This window comes from Pollachius pollachius (genome assembly GCF_949987615.1).
Source record: "Pollachius pollachius genome assembly, chromosome: 1".
Taxonomy (NCBI): Eukaryota; Metazoa; Chordata; class Actinopteri; order Gadiformes; family Gadidae; genus Pollachius; species Pollachius pollachius.
This window is the reverse complement of record NC_136934.1, coordinates 52,137,620-52,152,017: the sequence shown is the minus strand read 5'-3', so window position 1 is coordinate 52,152,017 and position 14,398 is coordinate 52,137,620. Positions and strand designations below refer to the sequence as shown.

Below are 14,398 nucleotides of genomic sequence, written 5' to 3'. Positions count from 1 at the left end.
GGTAGCAGGACGGTAGCAGGACTGTAGCAGGACTCCAGCAGGACTGTAGCAGGACTGCAGCAGGACTGTAGCAGGACTCCAGCAGGACTGTAGCAGGACTGCAGCAGGACGGTAGCACGACTCCAGCAGGACTGTAGCAGGACTGCAGCAGGACGGTAGCAGGACGGTAGCAGGACTGTAGCAGGACTCCAGCAGGACTCCAGCAGGACAGTAGCAGGATGGTAGCAGGACTCCAGCAGGACTGTACCAGGACGGTAGCAGGACGGTAGCAGGTCGGTAGCAGGACGGTAGCAGGACTCCAGCAGGACTGTAGCAGGACTCCAGCAGGACTGTAGCAGGACAGTAGCAGGACGGTAGCACGACTCCAGCAGGACGGTAGCAGGACAGTAGCAGGACTGTAGCAGGACTCCAGCAGGACTCCAAGCAGGACTGTAGCAGGACTGCAGCAGGACGGTAGCACGACTCCAGCAGGACGGTAGCAGGACGGTAGCAGGACTGTAGCAGGACTCCAGCAGGACTGCAGCAGGACGGTAGCACGACTCCAGCAGGACGGTAGCAGGACAGTAGCAGGACTGCAGCAGGACTGTAGCAGGACTCCAGCAGGACTGTAGCAGGACTGCAGCAGGACGGTAGCACGACTCCAGCAGGACTGTAGCAGGACTGCAGCAGGACGGTAGCACGACTCCAGCAGGACTCCAGCAGGACGGTAGCAGGACTCCAGCAGGACTGTAGCAGGACTGCAGCAGGACGGTAGCACGACTCCAGCAGGACTCCAGCAGGACGGTAGCAGGACTCAAGCAGGACTGTAGCAGGACTGCAGCAGGACGGTAGCAGGACTCCAGCAGGACTCCAGCAGGACGGTAGCAGGACGGTAGCAGGACTCGGTCTGTGATCAGACGGTCCACCAGAGGGTGGCTCCAGGTCAATTGATTGAATCAATTGGTTGATTTCGTAAAGTTTTTGGAATTATCGTTATCATTTGTTTTTAAAATTTTGTGATTTATTGATTGTTGAGGTCATTCGTCATTTTACACGTGATGGCGAGGATGTGTGTTGTCATGGTAACCGGTGTTGACCACGGCAGGTTATACATCAATATAAACTGAAACTCCACTCAGGTTCTGCTCAGTGTCATTCATTATTCTACCTTTGTATATTTTGCCACTTATATGTTGCACCTAGGAGCTGCCCAGGACAACAACAGTCTTCTACTGGTGGACACTGGGAGCTGCCCAGTACAACCAGAGTGTTTACTGGTGGACCCTGAGAGCTGGCCAGCTATTTTCCATTCTAAGGCTAAGCTAGCTACATACGTATACTAGGACTACAGCTATAAAACCTTCAGAGGCCCAGAATGCCGGCTCACGAGTGTTTGTGGGCGGCTCCCCTCTCCCCCGCGCAGGTAATGACTCCGAGCTAATCCTCCCACTCTCCCACTCTGGCCGCGCCCGCGCTGGTGACGCCACCACCGCCGCCCGCTGATGGTGCACTGGCCGAGTGTGTTTTGTCGAGGTGGATCTTGAAACCACCTCAGTTCCCATGCTTCTCAGGTGCATCAGGTTAACACTCGCCGTGCACGCGACACATGGAGACACATGGACCGCATTATTAGGCCTGTGGGGAATCTGGGTTGCGTCCCAACGAAACGGGACAAGATGAGAGGAAGACGTACAGCTGACAGAAGAGAGCAATTGCATAGAAGCAATGTGATTGCATAAACATTCTGTGTACTAGTGAGTTCAGCTAATTCTAGTTAACAGTAATGGGTTTACTTTAGGGGGTAATGATATAAACAGGTGAAACAATCAGCCAATAAGCCAGTAGTTCTATGTGTAGGTCAACAGGCGGATCCAGAGGAACCTAATGTAGATTGGACGTCATGTAAATGAGAGAGAGAGAAGGACTTTAAAGGGAAGTGTATGTAGAGGCTATTGCAGAGAATATCTTGAGGTAGGAAGTTAAAAGTGAGGCAATTTCCTGTTGCCTTTCACAATCAGCCATCGGCGAACCAGCCCCAGCCCTGTCCTCTGTGGGTCATCAGGCGCTGGTCCGCTTGTCTTCTTGGCTCCAGAGGAATAACCAGACAGACACACAGAGGGAGCTACGGAGCAGATGAAGATGAATCCATGGACCCTCTCTGTGCTCTTCCTGCTAGCTGGTAAGCTGTAATGCTTCTCCTGTTTACTACCGGGAACGTGTATCTGGAACCCTGTTGTGACCCCGACTGTCTGCTTCCTCCAGGGCCGCTGGGGGCGGACCCTGGCTGGCACGTGGAGTACCCTGACTCCTTCTGCGTGGTGGAGGGCTCCACCGCCACCATCCCGTGCAGCTTCACCCACCCCCTTGTCGACTTAAAGAAGGGCGTGGTCATTGTGCAGGTTAAGTGGGTGGCCTGGTGCCCCGATCCCCTGCTCTGCCACCGGTCCAAGACCAACGTGTACGACAGCAGCAACGTCCGGGCCGACAGCCGGTTCCTGTACCTGGGGGACCTCGTCGGGAACTGCGCCATGAAGATCATCAAGACAGTGAAACAGGACACAAAGAGATACTACTTCTGCCTCGAGACCAACGCCGAAGGGTACACCGGATGGGAAGGAGTCACAGTCACAGTCACTGGTAAGAGTTACTTTTAGTACCGTCACTAGTTAATGTTACTTATGGTACTGTCCCAAGTCTAGACTTGGTTCCCATTGGGGAGGGAATGTAGCTTCCTGTAATCAACATTGAGCAAGATGTCTTCACTCACCGGCTCCTTCATGAGATGTTTCTGGATGTCCTGGAAGACCCTTTGGATCAAAGGCATTTAATGATTTCTTGTATCTGCAAACTGACAGTGGTAAATAGTCAAATCAAAGGAGATGGCCATTTCAACTTCAGGGGGAATGCTGTCAAGTGTATTGGTGTTGGTCAAGTATAAAGGACTGAAAGAAAGGAAAAACACATTGGTGTCTTTCAATTGTGCATTTGTAATTTGTACAACTTTTTCTGATAAGCAACGGTATCACACACAGCTAAGGCTAATGCAGAACTGCAGTACACAACCATACCAGCAAAAGGCTCTAAAACACCAACAACTGCTTTATTATTTGCAAAACTCTTCATAACTAATGAACAGTTTTCCATATCTTTTACCAAAGCGGTACAGTTGGTTAAAGAACGTCCGTCTCACTGTGTCTTCAACAGACGGAGAGGATGTGAAGGTCATAAGCTCAGTCACTGACAATGTGGTGAAAGAGGGCGGTCAGGTCACACTCACCTGTACCTCAGCCTGCTCCTTCAACCAATTGGACGTTCACTGGTACAGAAATGGCCACGCCCTATCAGAGACAGGCCCCGCCCTCCACCTCAGCGGTCTGACCAATGACGACACAGGGGATTACACCTGCTCTCTGGACTCCAGTGGGCAGAAAACCTCTGCGCCTTGGAGTCTGGTCGTGTTGGAAGATGAAGGTGAGCCCCTCTGTGTTCACTAATGCACATGAGGGTGGTCTCTCATTAGTGTGAATGCTGCATCAGCATCCAAACTCTAGATATTGAAATCTTTATTATACTTATTCTTATTCTTCTTCCGCCCTTTTTTTGGTCTTCAACTCCTTATGCATACTTTCAGCTAAAGAAACCATTCAACTATCAAAATGTTCAACACTTTAACCACAGTATGGCTCTTGTTCAACTTTTTTCAACTTTTTCTTAAACTATTAAGCTTTATATACTTTAGCCTTTTGCAGTGGAAGACAAAGCAGGGACAGCGAAGCCGTCTGCCCATTCCATGACTTCAACTATTTCAGACATTGAAACTTGGTCAATTTTTAACCGTTCAACTTTTTTCGTACATTAAAAAAACTGGACACACTTTTATCTTCAAATATATTTAAACAGACTAATTTAAACTTATAAAGATTCAACCGTTTTAGTTTACTACCTGGAACGTGTATCTTGAACCCTGTTGTGACCCCGACTGTCTGCTTCCTCCAGGGCCGCTGGGGGCGGACCCTGGCTGGCACGTGGAGTACCCTGACTCCTTCTGCGTGGTGGAGGGCTCCACCGCCACCATCCCCTGCAGCTTCACCCACCCCACGGTGCACAAATGGGCCGGCGCGGTGCTCCGGGTGAACCGCGTGGTCTGGTGCCCCAATCACGAGATTTGCGGAGTCACCAAGACCAACGTGTACGACAGCAGCAACGCCCGGGCCGACAGCAGGTTCCTGTACCTGGGGGACCTCGTCAGAAACTGCACCTTAAAGATCATCAATATGTTGAAACAGGACGCTGCAACGTACCGCTTCAGCTTCAAGACCAACGCCGATGGGTACACTGGACCGAAAGGAGTCGTAGTCACTGTCACTGGAAAGTGGTACTTCTAGTACTGTTACCAGTTAGTTTTACATCTAGTACTGTTAACAGTTAGGGTTACTTCTACAAGTGTCACTAGTCAGTGTTACTTCTAGTACTGTTACTAGTCAGTGTTACTTCTACTATTGTCCCATTATATTAGTACTATAGGAAGAGACTAGACTTGGTTCCAATTGGGGAGGGATTAGTAGAAGGGTACGCTGGACCGAAAGGAGTCACAGTCACCGTCACTAGTAAGTGTTACTTCTGGTACTCATCCTAGTTAGTTTTACATCTAGTACTGTTACAAGGGTCGGTGTTACTTCTACTACTGTCCCATTATAATAGGACTATAGGAAGAGACTAGACTTGGTTCCCATTGGGGAGGTATAAGTAGCTTCCTGTCGTCAACCTTGAGCAAGATGTCCTCACCCACCTGCGCCTCATGAGATGTTTCTGGATGTCCTGGAAGACGCTTTGGATCAAATACATTTTATGATTCCTTGTATCTGCAAACTGCAGTGGTGAATAGTCAATGATCAGTGATGACCACTTCAACTGAAGGGTTTGCTGTCATTCTGTCCAGTTGTAAAGAACGTCCGTCTCACTGTGTCTTCAACAGATGGAGAGGATGTGAAGGTCAGAAGCTCCGTCACTGACAATGTGGTGAAAGAGGGCGGTCAGGTCACACTCACCTGTACTTCAGCCTGCTCCTTCCACCAATTGGACGTCCACTGGTACAGAAATGGACACGTCCTATCAGAGACAGGCTCCGCCCTCCACCTCAGCTGTCTGACCAATGACGACACAGGGGATTACACCTGCTCTCTGGACTCCAGCAGACAGAAAACCTCTGCGCCTTGGAGTCTATTGGTGGTGAAAGATGAAGGTGAGCCCCTCTGTGTTCACTAATGCACATGATGGTGTGCATCATCTAATGTAATATAGTGTATTATAGTCTAACATTATCTAATCTAATATAGTCTAACATTATCTAATCTCATATAGTCTGTTATAGTCTGACATTATCTAATTTATTAAAGTCTAACATTATCTCATCTAATAAAATGTATTATAGTCCAACATTATCTAATCTAATATACCCTATTAGTCTAAAATTATCTAATTTTATATAGTATATTATAGTCTAAAATAATCTAATCTAATATAGTCTATTATAGTCTGAAATTATCTATTCTAATGTAGTATATTATTCTTGTACTGTCAGTAGTCAATGTTACTTCTAGTACAGTCACTAGTATTACACCTAGTACTGTCAGAAGTGTTACTTCTAGTACTAGTTAGTGTTATTTTTAGTTCTGACACTCGTGTTAGCAAGGTGTCCGGTGGTAAAGAACGTCCGTCTCACTGTGTCTTCAACAGATGGAGAGGTTGTGAAGGTCAGAAGCTCCGTCACTGGCAATGCGGTGAAAGAGGGCGGTCAGGTCACACTCACCTGTACCTCAGCCTGCTCCTTCCACCAATTGGACGTCCACTGGTACAGAAATGGCCACGCCCTATCAGAGACAGGCCCCGCCCTCCACCTCAGCAATCTGACCAATGACGACGCAGGGTATTATATCTGCTCTCTGGACTCCAGCAGAAAGAAAACCTCTGCGCCTTGGAGTCTGGTCGTGGTGAAAGATGAAGGTGAGCCCCTCTGTGTTCACTAATGCACATGAGGGTGGTCTCTCATTAGTGTGAATTCTGCAACAGCATCCAAACTCCAACATCCAATCCAAACTAGATATTGAAATCTTTATTATACTTATTCTTCTTCTGCCCCTTTTTTGGTTTTCTACTGCTTCTGCATACTTTCAGATACAGAAATCATTCAACTATCAACATGTTCATCACTTTAACGACAGTATGGCTCTTGTTTAACTTTTTTTAACTCTTTCTTCAACTTTTAAGCTTCATCTACTTTTGCTTTTTACAGTGCAAGTCAAAGCGCGGACGGCAAAGCCTTCTGCACATTCCAAGACTTCAACTATTTCAGACTTCGCAACTTGGTCAATGTTTAACTGTTCAACTTTTTTCGTACATTAAAAAAATCACACTATCATCTTCAAATTTATTTAAACAGACTTTAATTTAAACTTGTAAAGATTCAACTGTTTTAGTTTAATCCCGCTTCGTATATTTTCAGTTGGTCTTGTTCCTTTCCGCTCCAGCTCTGCTGGTGGCTATCACAGAAGCTAACCGCTTAGGACGCTGCAGAGCCCTGCAGCGTCAATATTTAACCTAGAAACACAATGTAAACCTTCAACTGTTATGGTATTTACTGTTTCATAGGCACTACAATGATTTATCGATTGGAAACATGATATTTGACAATCTGGTGTTTGTGTGGCGACCCGTTTATATGGCTGGATGCTAGGTGGTACTTACATATGCATATGTGTTCCGGTAGACTGGGTAGAACATGATAACGTAATAAACTATCTTTTTCATGTCGTGCTTTCTGCACTAAGGATGTGTTACATGAATGCTGAAACACCCCAGAGTCCAAAAGTTTGAGCCTCAACATTCTGTGATCTTATCTAATATAGTCTATTATAGTCTAGCATTATCTAATCTAAAATATTTTCATATAGTCTAACATTATGTAATCTAATGTAGTTTACTATAGTCTAACATCATCTAATGTAATATAGTCTAACACTATCTAATCTAATGTAGTCTAACATTATCTAATCTAATGTAGTCTACAATAGTCTAACATTATCAATGTAATATAGTCTAACATTATCTAATCTAATGTAGTCTACAATAGTCTAACATTATCTAATGTAATATAGTCTAACATTATCTAATCTAATGTAGTCTACAATAGTCTAACATTATCAATGTAATATAGTCTAACATTATCTAATCTAATGTAGTCTAAAATAGTCTAACATTATCTAATGTAATATAGTCTAACATTATCTAATCTTATGTAGTCTACTATAGTCTAACATTATCTAATGTAATATAGTCTAACATTATCTAATCTTATGTAGTCTACTATAGTCTAACATTATCTAATGTAATATAGTCTAACATTATCTAATCTAATGTAGTCTACAATAGTCTAACATTATCTAATGTAATATAGTCTAATATTATCTAGTCTAATGTAGTCTACAATAGTCTAACATGATCTAATGTAATATAGTCTTACACTATCTTATCTAATATAGGCTATTATAGTCTAACATTATCTTATCTAATATCTGCTATTATAGTCTAACATTATCTAATCTAATATGGTCTAACATTATCTTATCTCATATTGTCTATTATAGTCATAATCTAATGTAATATATCTACTGGGATGTCATCTATTCTAATCTAACGTGGTTGTGGATCTGAGGGGGCGTGGCCAGGCGTCAGAGCCAACAAAGGGGCGTGGCTGATTGGCTGTGACCGAGCTGTTGGGGCTGAGGTTAAAGGATCAGTGATTAATACAATGAAACCATGTTACAACCCATGTGTGTTCTGCTCGCCCCTCAGGCACTTGGTCCCAGAGCGACGGCCATCTCTACTGTCTGCCCTTCAGACCCTGACCTTCAGGCCCTGGGTCCCAGAGCGACGGCCATCTCTACTGTCTGCCCTTCAGACCCTGACCTTCAGGCCCTGGGTCCCAGAGCGACGGCCATCTCTACTGTCTGCCCTTCAGACCCTGACCTTCAGGCCCTGGGTCCCAGAGCGACGGCCATCTCTACTGTCTGCCCTTCAGACCCTGACCTTCAGGCCCTGGGTCCCAGAGCGACGGCCATCTCTACTGTCTGCCCTTCAGACCCTGACCTTCACAGGATCCAGGCAGCCCGCCAGGGAATACCATCCCTCTGCTTCTCCAGCGTCCTTCTCCTCCTAATGAGCCATTGGGAAGCACATCTGTGCCCCTAATGGTGTGATGTCATTCCAATGTATCTTCTCACTGTATCATCTCACTGTATCATCAACGATGTAAGCCTGGCAGTCTGACTGTGTACACATGAGTTCTGGGTAAATGCAGCTTCACTTTCTTTTGCTTTGCTGTTGTGGCCTGTGAGAAAATAAACATAAAATATATAGATATAATTTATTGTATGTATTTTTTTCAAATCAAAACATTTTTAAATGCATAATATTACATGGAAGTTTATTGTTTGAGCTAAACAAGACTTAAAGGTTGATTAATCCAAACATCTGTTAAAAACGAAATATGTATTTCAAGCATTTATTTAATTAACTTCCCGAACTGGTACAAGTAACCTCTACCTGGTTACCAGTACAGGTTAACCTCTATCTAGTTACCAGTAGTTTACCTCTACCTGGTTACCAGTTCAGGTTAACCTCTACCTGGTTACCAGTACAGGTAACCTCTACCTGGTTACCAGTACAGGTTAAGCTCTACCTGGTTACCAGTACAGGTAACCTCTACCTGGTTACCAGAACAGGTTAACCTCTACCTGGTTACCAGTACAGGTTAACCTCTACCTGGTTACCAGTACAGGTTAAGCTCTACCTGGTTACCAGTACAGGTAACCTCTACTTGGTTACCAGTACAGGTAACCTCTACCTGGTTACCAGTACAGGTTAAGCTCTACCTGGTTACCAGTACAGGTAACCTCTACCTGGTTACCAGTACAGGTTAACCTCTACCTGGTTACCAGTACAGGTAACCTCTACCTGGTTACCAGTACAGGTTAAGCTCTACCTGGTTACCAGTACAGGTAACCTCTACTTGGTACCTGACCAGGTAACCTCTACCTGGTTACCTGGTCAGGTAGCCTCAGGTGACATGCACATGATCAATAGTACATTTGATTGTAGCCTTGACCGGGTCTCTCATGTTCTGCGTATGGGTTCTGGTCGTCAGGGTAACGGGTGTAACCAGTGCTTTCTGTGTGCGGCGGTTCTGGGTCCCAATAGGCCCGGTTCTCCTCGCCGTAGAACCTGCCCTGGTCCTCGCGGAGGTCGGGACCGGGGTCTGTCTGGTCCGGCTCTGGTTCCATCAGGACTCTGGAACCCTTGAACCGGGATCGTTGAGAAACAGCCTTGTAGAGATACACGGCCAGAATGAACTGTAGAACCTGGAGAGAGAGAGAGAGAGAGAGAGAGAGAGAGAGAGAGAGAGAGAGAGAGAGAGAGAGAGAGAGAGAGAGAGAGAGAGAGAGAGAGAGAGAGAGAGAGAGAGAGAGAGAGGGAGAGAGAGAGAGAGAGAGAGAGAGAAGGAAGAAGAAGAAGAAGAAGGAGAAGAAAAAACGGATACATGCAGCGTCAATTGAATTTGCATGATGTTTTGTTTTGCAGGATATCACCATGGTGAGGACGATGCCAGTTCTCAACCTAGAGAGAGAGAGAGAGAGACTTACTTTATGATTTTCACAGCATGTAATATGCATAAGTGTGTCTCTATACTTTGTGTGTGTATGTGTGTCCCTGTGTCCGGTGCCGTCCCTGTTTCAGTGTCCCTGTTGATGTCGCTGTTTTTATAAATAACATTAATTAAATTTTTTTTAAGGGCAATGTTTCCGGCCGCCTCATGATTATTCATTTCCAGCATGCTTCCTGCTTGTTACCTGAAGGATAATGATGCTGGCGTCCATGGCAACGATGGTGAGAGCATTTTCCGCCAGCCAATCCGTGATCTTCTCTTTACAGCCCTGCAGAGTCAAACACCAGGTGAACCATAGGGACACAGGACAAATCTGAACACGTACATCACATTAATGTGTACCAAATGACCTTCCTCCTGCATGACGACGTGTTGGTCGCTGTTCCTCCTGGGACGAGGTGTTTCCTCTCATAATGTAAAGGGTAAATGGAGTGCATTATACAGCGCTTTTATCCAAAGCGCTTAACAATATTGCCTGACATTAACCTATTCTTACACACATTCACACACCGACGGCGGCGTCAACTACGCATGGCGACAGCCAGCTCGTCAGGAGCAGTCAGGGTGAGGCGTCTTGCTCAGGGACACCTCGGCACTCGAACACAGAACCAGCAACCTTGCGGTCACCAGCCAACCCGCTCTAGCCCCTCAGCTACTGCCGCTCATGTATGTAACGTTTGAACGTTATCATGTTCCTCTTCATACATCACGACGGGCTGGCCACCGTACCTCCTGATACGAGTCGTTTCCTACGGACGCCCCAAAGAGGGGGGGCTCCCCCCCAGGGCCAGGCGGACAGGAAGTGTTGAAGCAGGCGCAGGGAAGTACGTCCTGATTGGTCAGATTCTGGATGTAATGGTTTGTCTTCCAATCGTCCGGGCCCGTCCTACCGCAGCACTTCTCCTGTGAACACATCGCCACATCACCATGGTTACCACGCCACACATCACCACATCACCATGGTTACCAAGCCACACGTCACCACATCACCATGGTTTCCAAGCCACACGTCACCACCTCACCATGGTTACCACGCCATCCTCTCCTCGAGGCTGGGGCCCTTCTCCCATCGTTGCGAGTGGTTACCCTGAAGAGCTTCTACACATTGCTTGAAGTTACCACGATAACCGTTACCATGGCGATCTATGATGGTCCTTAGAAATGAGGTTCCCTTTTTAGATAGTATTCCAAATCCTGAGATTGAGATCCATTCATCGTCGCCATGGTTACCACTTCTTCCTTGTATCCCATCTGTCAGCACCATGGTGACTACAGCATCCTCCTGAGGTCCGTCCACCCCGTACGAGAAACATCCCCCTTTAAATCCAACGTTACCACGGTTACCCTTCTGACACCACGGTTACTCTTCTGTCACCACGGGTACCCCATCTGTCACCACGGTTACCCCATCTGTCACCACGGTTACCCCATCTGACACCACGGTTACCCTTCTGTCACCACAGTTACCCCATCTGTCACCACGGTTACCCTTCTGACAACACGGTTACCCCATCTGTCAACACGGTTACCCTTCTGACACCACGGTTACCCTTCTGTCACCACCGTTACCCCATCTATCACCACGGTTACCCCATCTGTCACCACGGTTACCCTTCTGTCACCACGGTTACCCCATCTGACACCACGGTTACCCCATCTGTCACCACGGTTACCCATCTGTCTTTAACATCCAACCGTCACCATGGCAACATATCCGCCCCCATCTCCAGTTGCGGTGCAGCCGACCCCCTTCCTGCTGACCACGGCGTGCCCGTGGCCGCGGCCTCCCATTGGACGTCTCCATGACTACTCACGGTGCGCTGGAGCTCGTCCAGCAGTCGGTGTGAGGCGGTCAGATCCCTGCTGCCTGCGTAGCTGACGATCATCTGGTCCACAGCCTCGTCCAGAGCCCCCTCGATCTGCCCCCCCACCACATCACAGCCCCGCCTCCGATCAGCACAACGTCATCAACATGGGCTCACGTCCGCTCTGATCGCATCGGGACGTCTGACGTCCGACGAGCAAAAAAGGCAAACCAAGCATCTAGACACACATACCACAATGAAATAAAACAGCATCGCGTTTCCTATGGGAAACACTGTCGCTTCAGGGGGAAAAAAACCCTGAACTCACAATTGAAATAGACAATAAATACCTTTTTTTTACTTATTAGCAAGACCAGGCTAATAAACAGCTGGCCAAGGATAAGCACGATGAGGAACGCCATGTACTGTCAACGACAGAAGGATACGAACCAATCAAACCACAGACACAATTAAGGTAGGCTACGCTAAGCTATGCTAAGTTCGGCGAGGCTTTGATAGGCTAGGCTGGTCTATGCTAGGCTCGATTATTCTAGGCTATGCTAAAAAAGGTTAGGCTAAGTTATGATAGGCTAAGATATGCTAGGGTAAGATAGGCTAGGTTTGTCTTGGGCTCGGCTTGGGTAGGCTAAATAAACTATGTTAGGCAATGCTAAAATAGGCAAATATAGGACAGGCTAAGATAGGGTAGGCTGGTACAGTTTATGCTACGCCATACTAAGTTTAGCTCAGCCAAGCTAAGCTAGGCTAGGCTAAAGTGAAAGTGTCCCCACCAGCAGCAGCGTGAGCCTGGCCTGACAGTGAGCTGCGGCGTAGCCCAGAGCAGCGACGGCTAGCACCAGCAGGCCCACCAGGAACAGGCCCCTAGCCACCGTCTCCAGCTCATCTAACACACACGCAGGCACGCACGCACGCACGCACACACACACACACGCAGGCACGCACAAACGCACGCACACACACACACACACGTATTCACACAACGCACATACTTTTGATGAATTATGAATACAAAATCATAACGTTTTAGAGCCAAGTCCGTTTTAAAACTTAATAATAATATGAACAAAGGAGGGTTTGGTTCGAGGTGGGTTACCAGAATGGATCTCCCCGAGAAGGTTTCCAGTGTCAAAAAGGATCCACAAAGCACAGCCCAAGATGCTCGCACCCAGGATCTGGGGACAAAAATTTCCATGACGACAATCGTGATTTGTGCATCAGCTGAACTAGGCAAGCATACACTGCACAACTACATAGCAGGCGATAAGACAGAGGGTTTGTTGTTACCATGAAAATTAGATAGCACGTGTGTTCTAGCCATGACATTTAGATAGCAGGTGTGTTGTAACCATGGCGATTAGACAGCAGGTGTGTTGTAGCCATGAGGATTAGACAGCAGGTGTGTTGTAGCCATGAGGATTAGACAGCAGGTGTGTTGTAACCATGGCGATTAGACAGCAGGTGTGTTGTTACCAGGTAGAGACAGCTGCAGATGGTCAAGAGGAACTGGAACACCTGGATCTTGTGTTCCAACTTCATGATGAAGAGCTAATGGTACGGTCTCTCTGCTGGTCTCTCTGTGCCTACTGGTCTCTCTGAACTGGTACGGTCTCCCTTGTCCACCTGGGATACCAAGTGCAAAGAAAACTCAGATTAACACACAAGGATAGACAGACTTCGGTCAGGCACACATTCACAACTACAACACACTCAAATACACCCACACACAAACACACACACACACACACACATACACATAGACGCAAACGAACACACACACACACGCGCGCACACGCACAAACGGACACACAAACATACACAATACACACAGAATAGACAATACAGACATACATACACATACATACATATTTATGAACACACACACACCTGTGGTCAAACCTCCTGCTCTCTGTCGTCGCGTCTGAGCTCTTTCCTGAAGACTGGTGTCGGCACAAGGTCCACTTCCTTATGGTCTATTAATATTAACTCTCTCTCTGTCTTCTATTTCTGTACCTCTCTCCCTCCCTCTCTCTCCCTCTCTCACTCCCCTTCACCTCTCTCTCTCTTTCTCACTGTTCAACCGAACATCTTTAACCACATGGAAAGTGAGTGTTTATGTACTTGAACACTTTAAGATGACTTAACCCTTAACCAATATGGGTCAACCCTTCCTCACCTCAAAACTCTGACGACTTTCTGAGAACATCCACTGACTTTGACACTTTGTGGTTCATAGCTCATCTGTTGAACGCACACAGTTTGTTGTTCATGGCTCATCTGTTAAACACACACTTTGTTGAGATGTGATATGTAGGGTCTCTGATATATAACTACTATGAACAATTATTATCACAGCTCATTTTGTCCAATTTGGTCGTTTTTTATAGTCACACCATTGCTGATTGTATGTCATGTAAATGAGAGAGGGAGAAGTGCAGATATACAGTGGGGCAAAAAAGTATTTAGTCAGCCACCAATTGTGCAAGTTCTCCCACGTAAAAAGATTAGAGAGGCCTGTAATTTTCATCATAGGTATACCTCAGCTATGAGAGACAAAATGAAAAAATCTAGAAAATCACATTGTCTGATTTTTAAAGAATTTATTTGCAAATTATGGTGTAAAATAAGTATTTGGTCAATAACAAAAGGTCATCTCAATACTTTGTTACATGCCCTTTGTTGGCAATGACAGAGGTCAAACGTTTTCTGTAAGTCTTTACAAGGTTTTCACACACTGCTGCTGGTATTTTGGCCCATTCCTCCATGCAGATCTCCTCTAGAGCATTGATGTTTTTGGGCCTTCGCTGGGCAACACGGACTTTCAACTCCCTCCAAAGATTTTCTATGGGGTTGAGATCTGGAGACTGGCTAGGCC

General features: G+C 46.5%; 2 protein-coding genes across 3 annotated transcripts; one reads left to right on the top strand and one right to left on the bottom strand.

The window, feature by feature from the left end:
• The first annotated feature begins 2,040 nt into the window (after positions 1–2,040).
• On the top strand, positions 2,041–8,400 carry LOC307081115 (uncharacterized protein). Of its 2 annotated transcripts, none has more exons than XM_079744158.1 (6): positions 2,041–2,158; positions 2,242–2,616; positions 3,184–3,450; positions 3,976–5,221; positions 5,716–5,982; positions 7,831–8,400. In XM_079744158.1, exons 1-4 carry the CDS (start codon positions 2,113–2,115, stop codon positions 4,362–4,364), a joined length of 1,077 nt encoding a protein of 358 aa, XP_079600284.1. In that variant the 5' UTR covers positions 2,041–2,112; the 3' UTR covers positions 4,365–5,221; positions 5,716–5,982; positions 7,831–8,400. The 2 variants fall into 2 exon arrangements, with proteins under 2 accessions (XP_079600284.1, XP_079600285.1); XM_079744159.1 differs by lacking the exon at positions 7,831–8,400 and adding an exon at positions 6,272–6,828.
• Positions 8,401–9,113: 713 nt separating this feature from the next.
• On the bottom strand, positions 9,114–13,062 carry LOC307075961 (tetraspanin-19-like; the record flags this gene model as incomplete). The annotated part of the gene is made up of 8 exons (XM_079736742.1): positions 9,114–9,395; positions 9,885–9,968; positions 10,430–10,603; positions 11,515–11,619; positions 11,856–11,930; positions 12,297–12,409; positions 12,620–12,698; positions 12,997–13,062. The coding sequence occupies 8 exons, from the start codon at positions 13,060–13,062 to the stop codon at positions 9,114–9,116; spliced, it is 978 nt and encodes a 325-aa protein (XP_079592868.1).
• Between the last annotated feature and the right edge of the window lie 1,336 nt (positions 13,063–14,398).

Excerpts from the sequence above, each read along its gene's own strand:
- LOC307081115 (XM_079744158.1), top strand. The coding sequence starts at position 2,113 with ATGAAGATGAATCCATGGACCCTCTCTGTGCTCTTCCTGCTAGCTG. Across the intron at positions 2,159-2,241 it reads TGTGCTCTTCCTGCTAGCTG|GGCCGCTGGGGGCGGACCCT; the intron begins GTAAGCTGTAAT and ends TGCTTCCTCCAG. Across the intron at positions 3,451-3,975 it reads GGTCGTGTTGGAAGATGAAG|GGCCGCTGGGGGCGGACCCT; the intron begins GTGAGCCCCTCT and ends TGCTTCCTCCAG.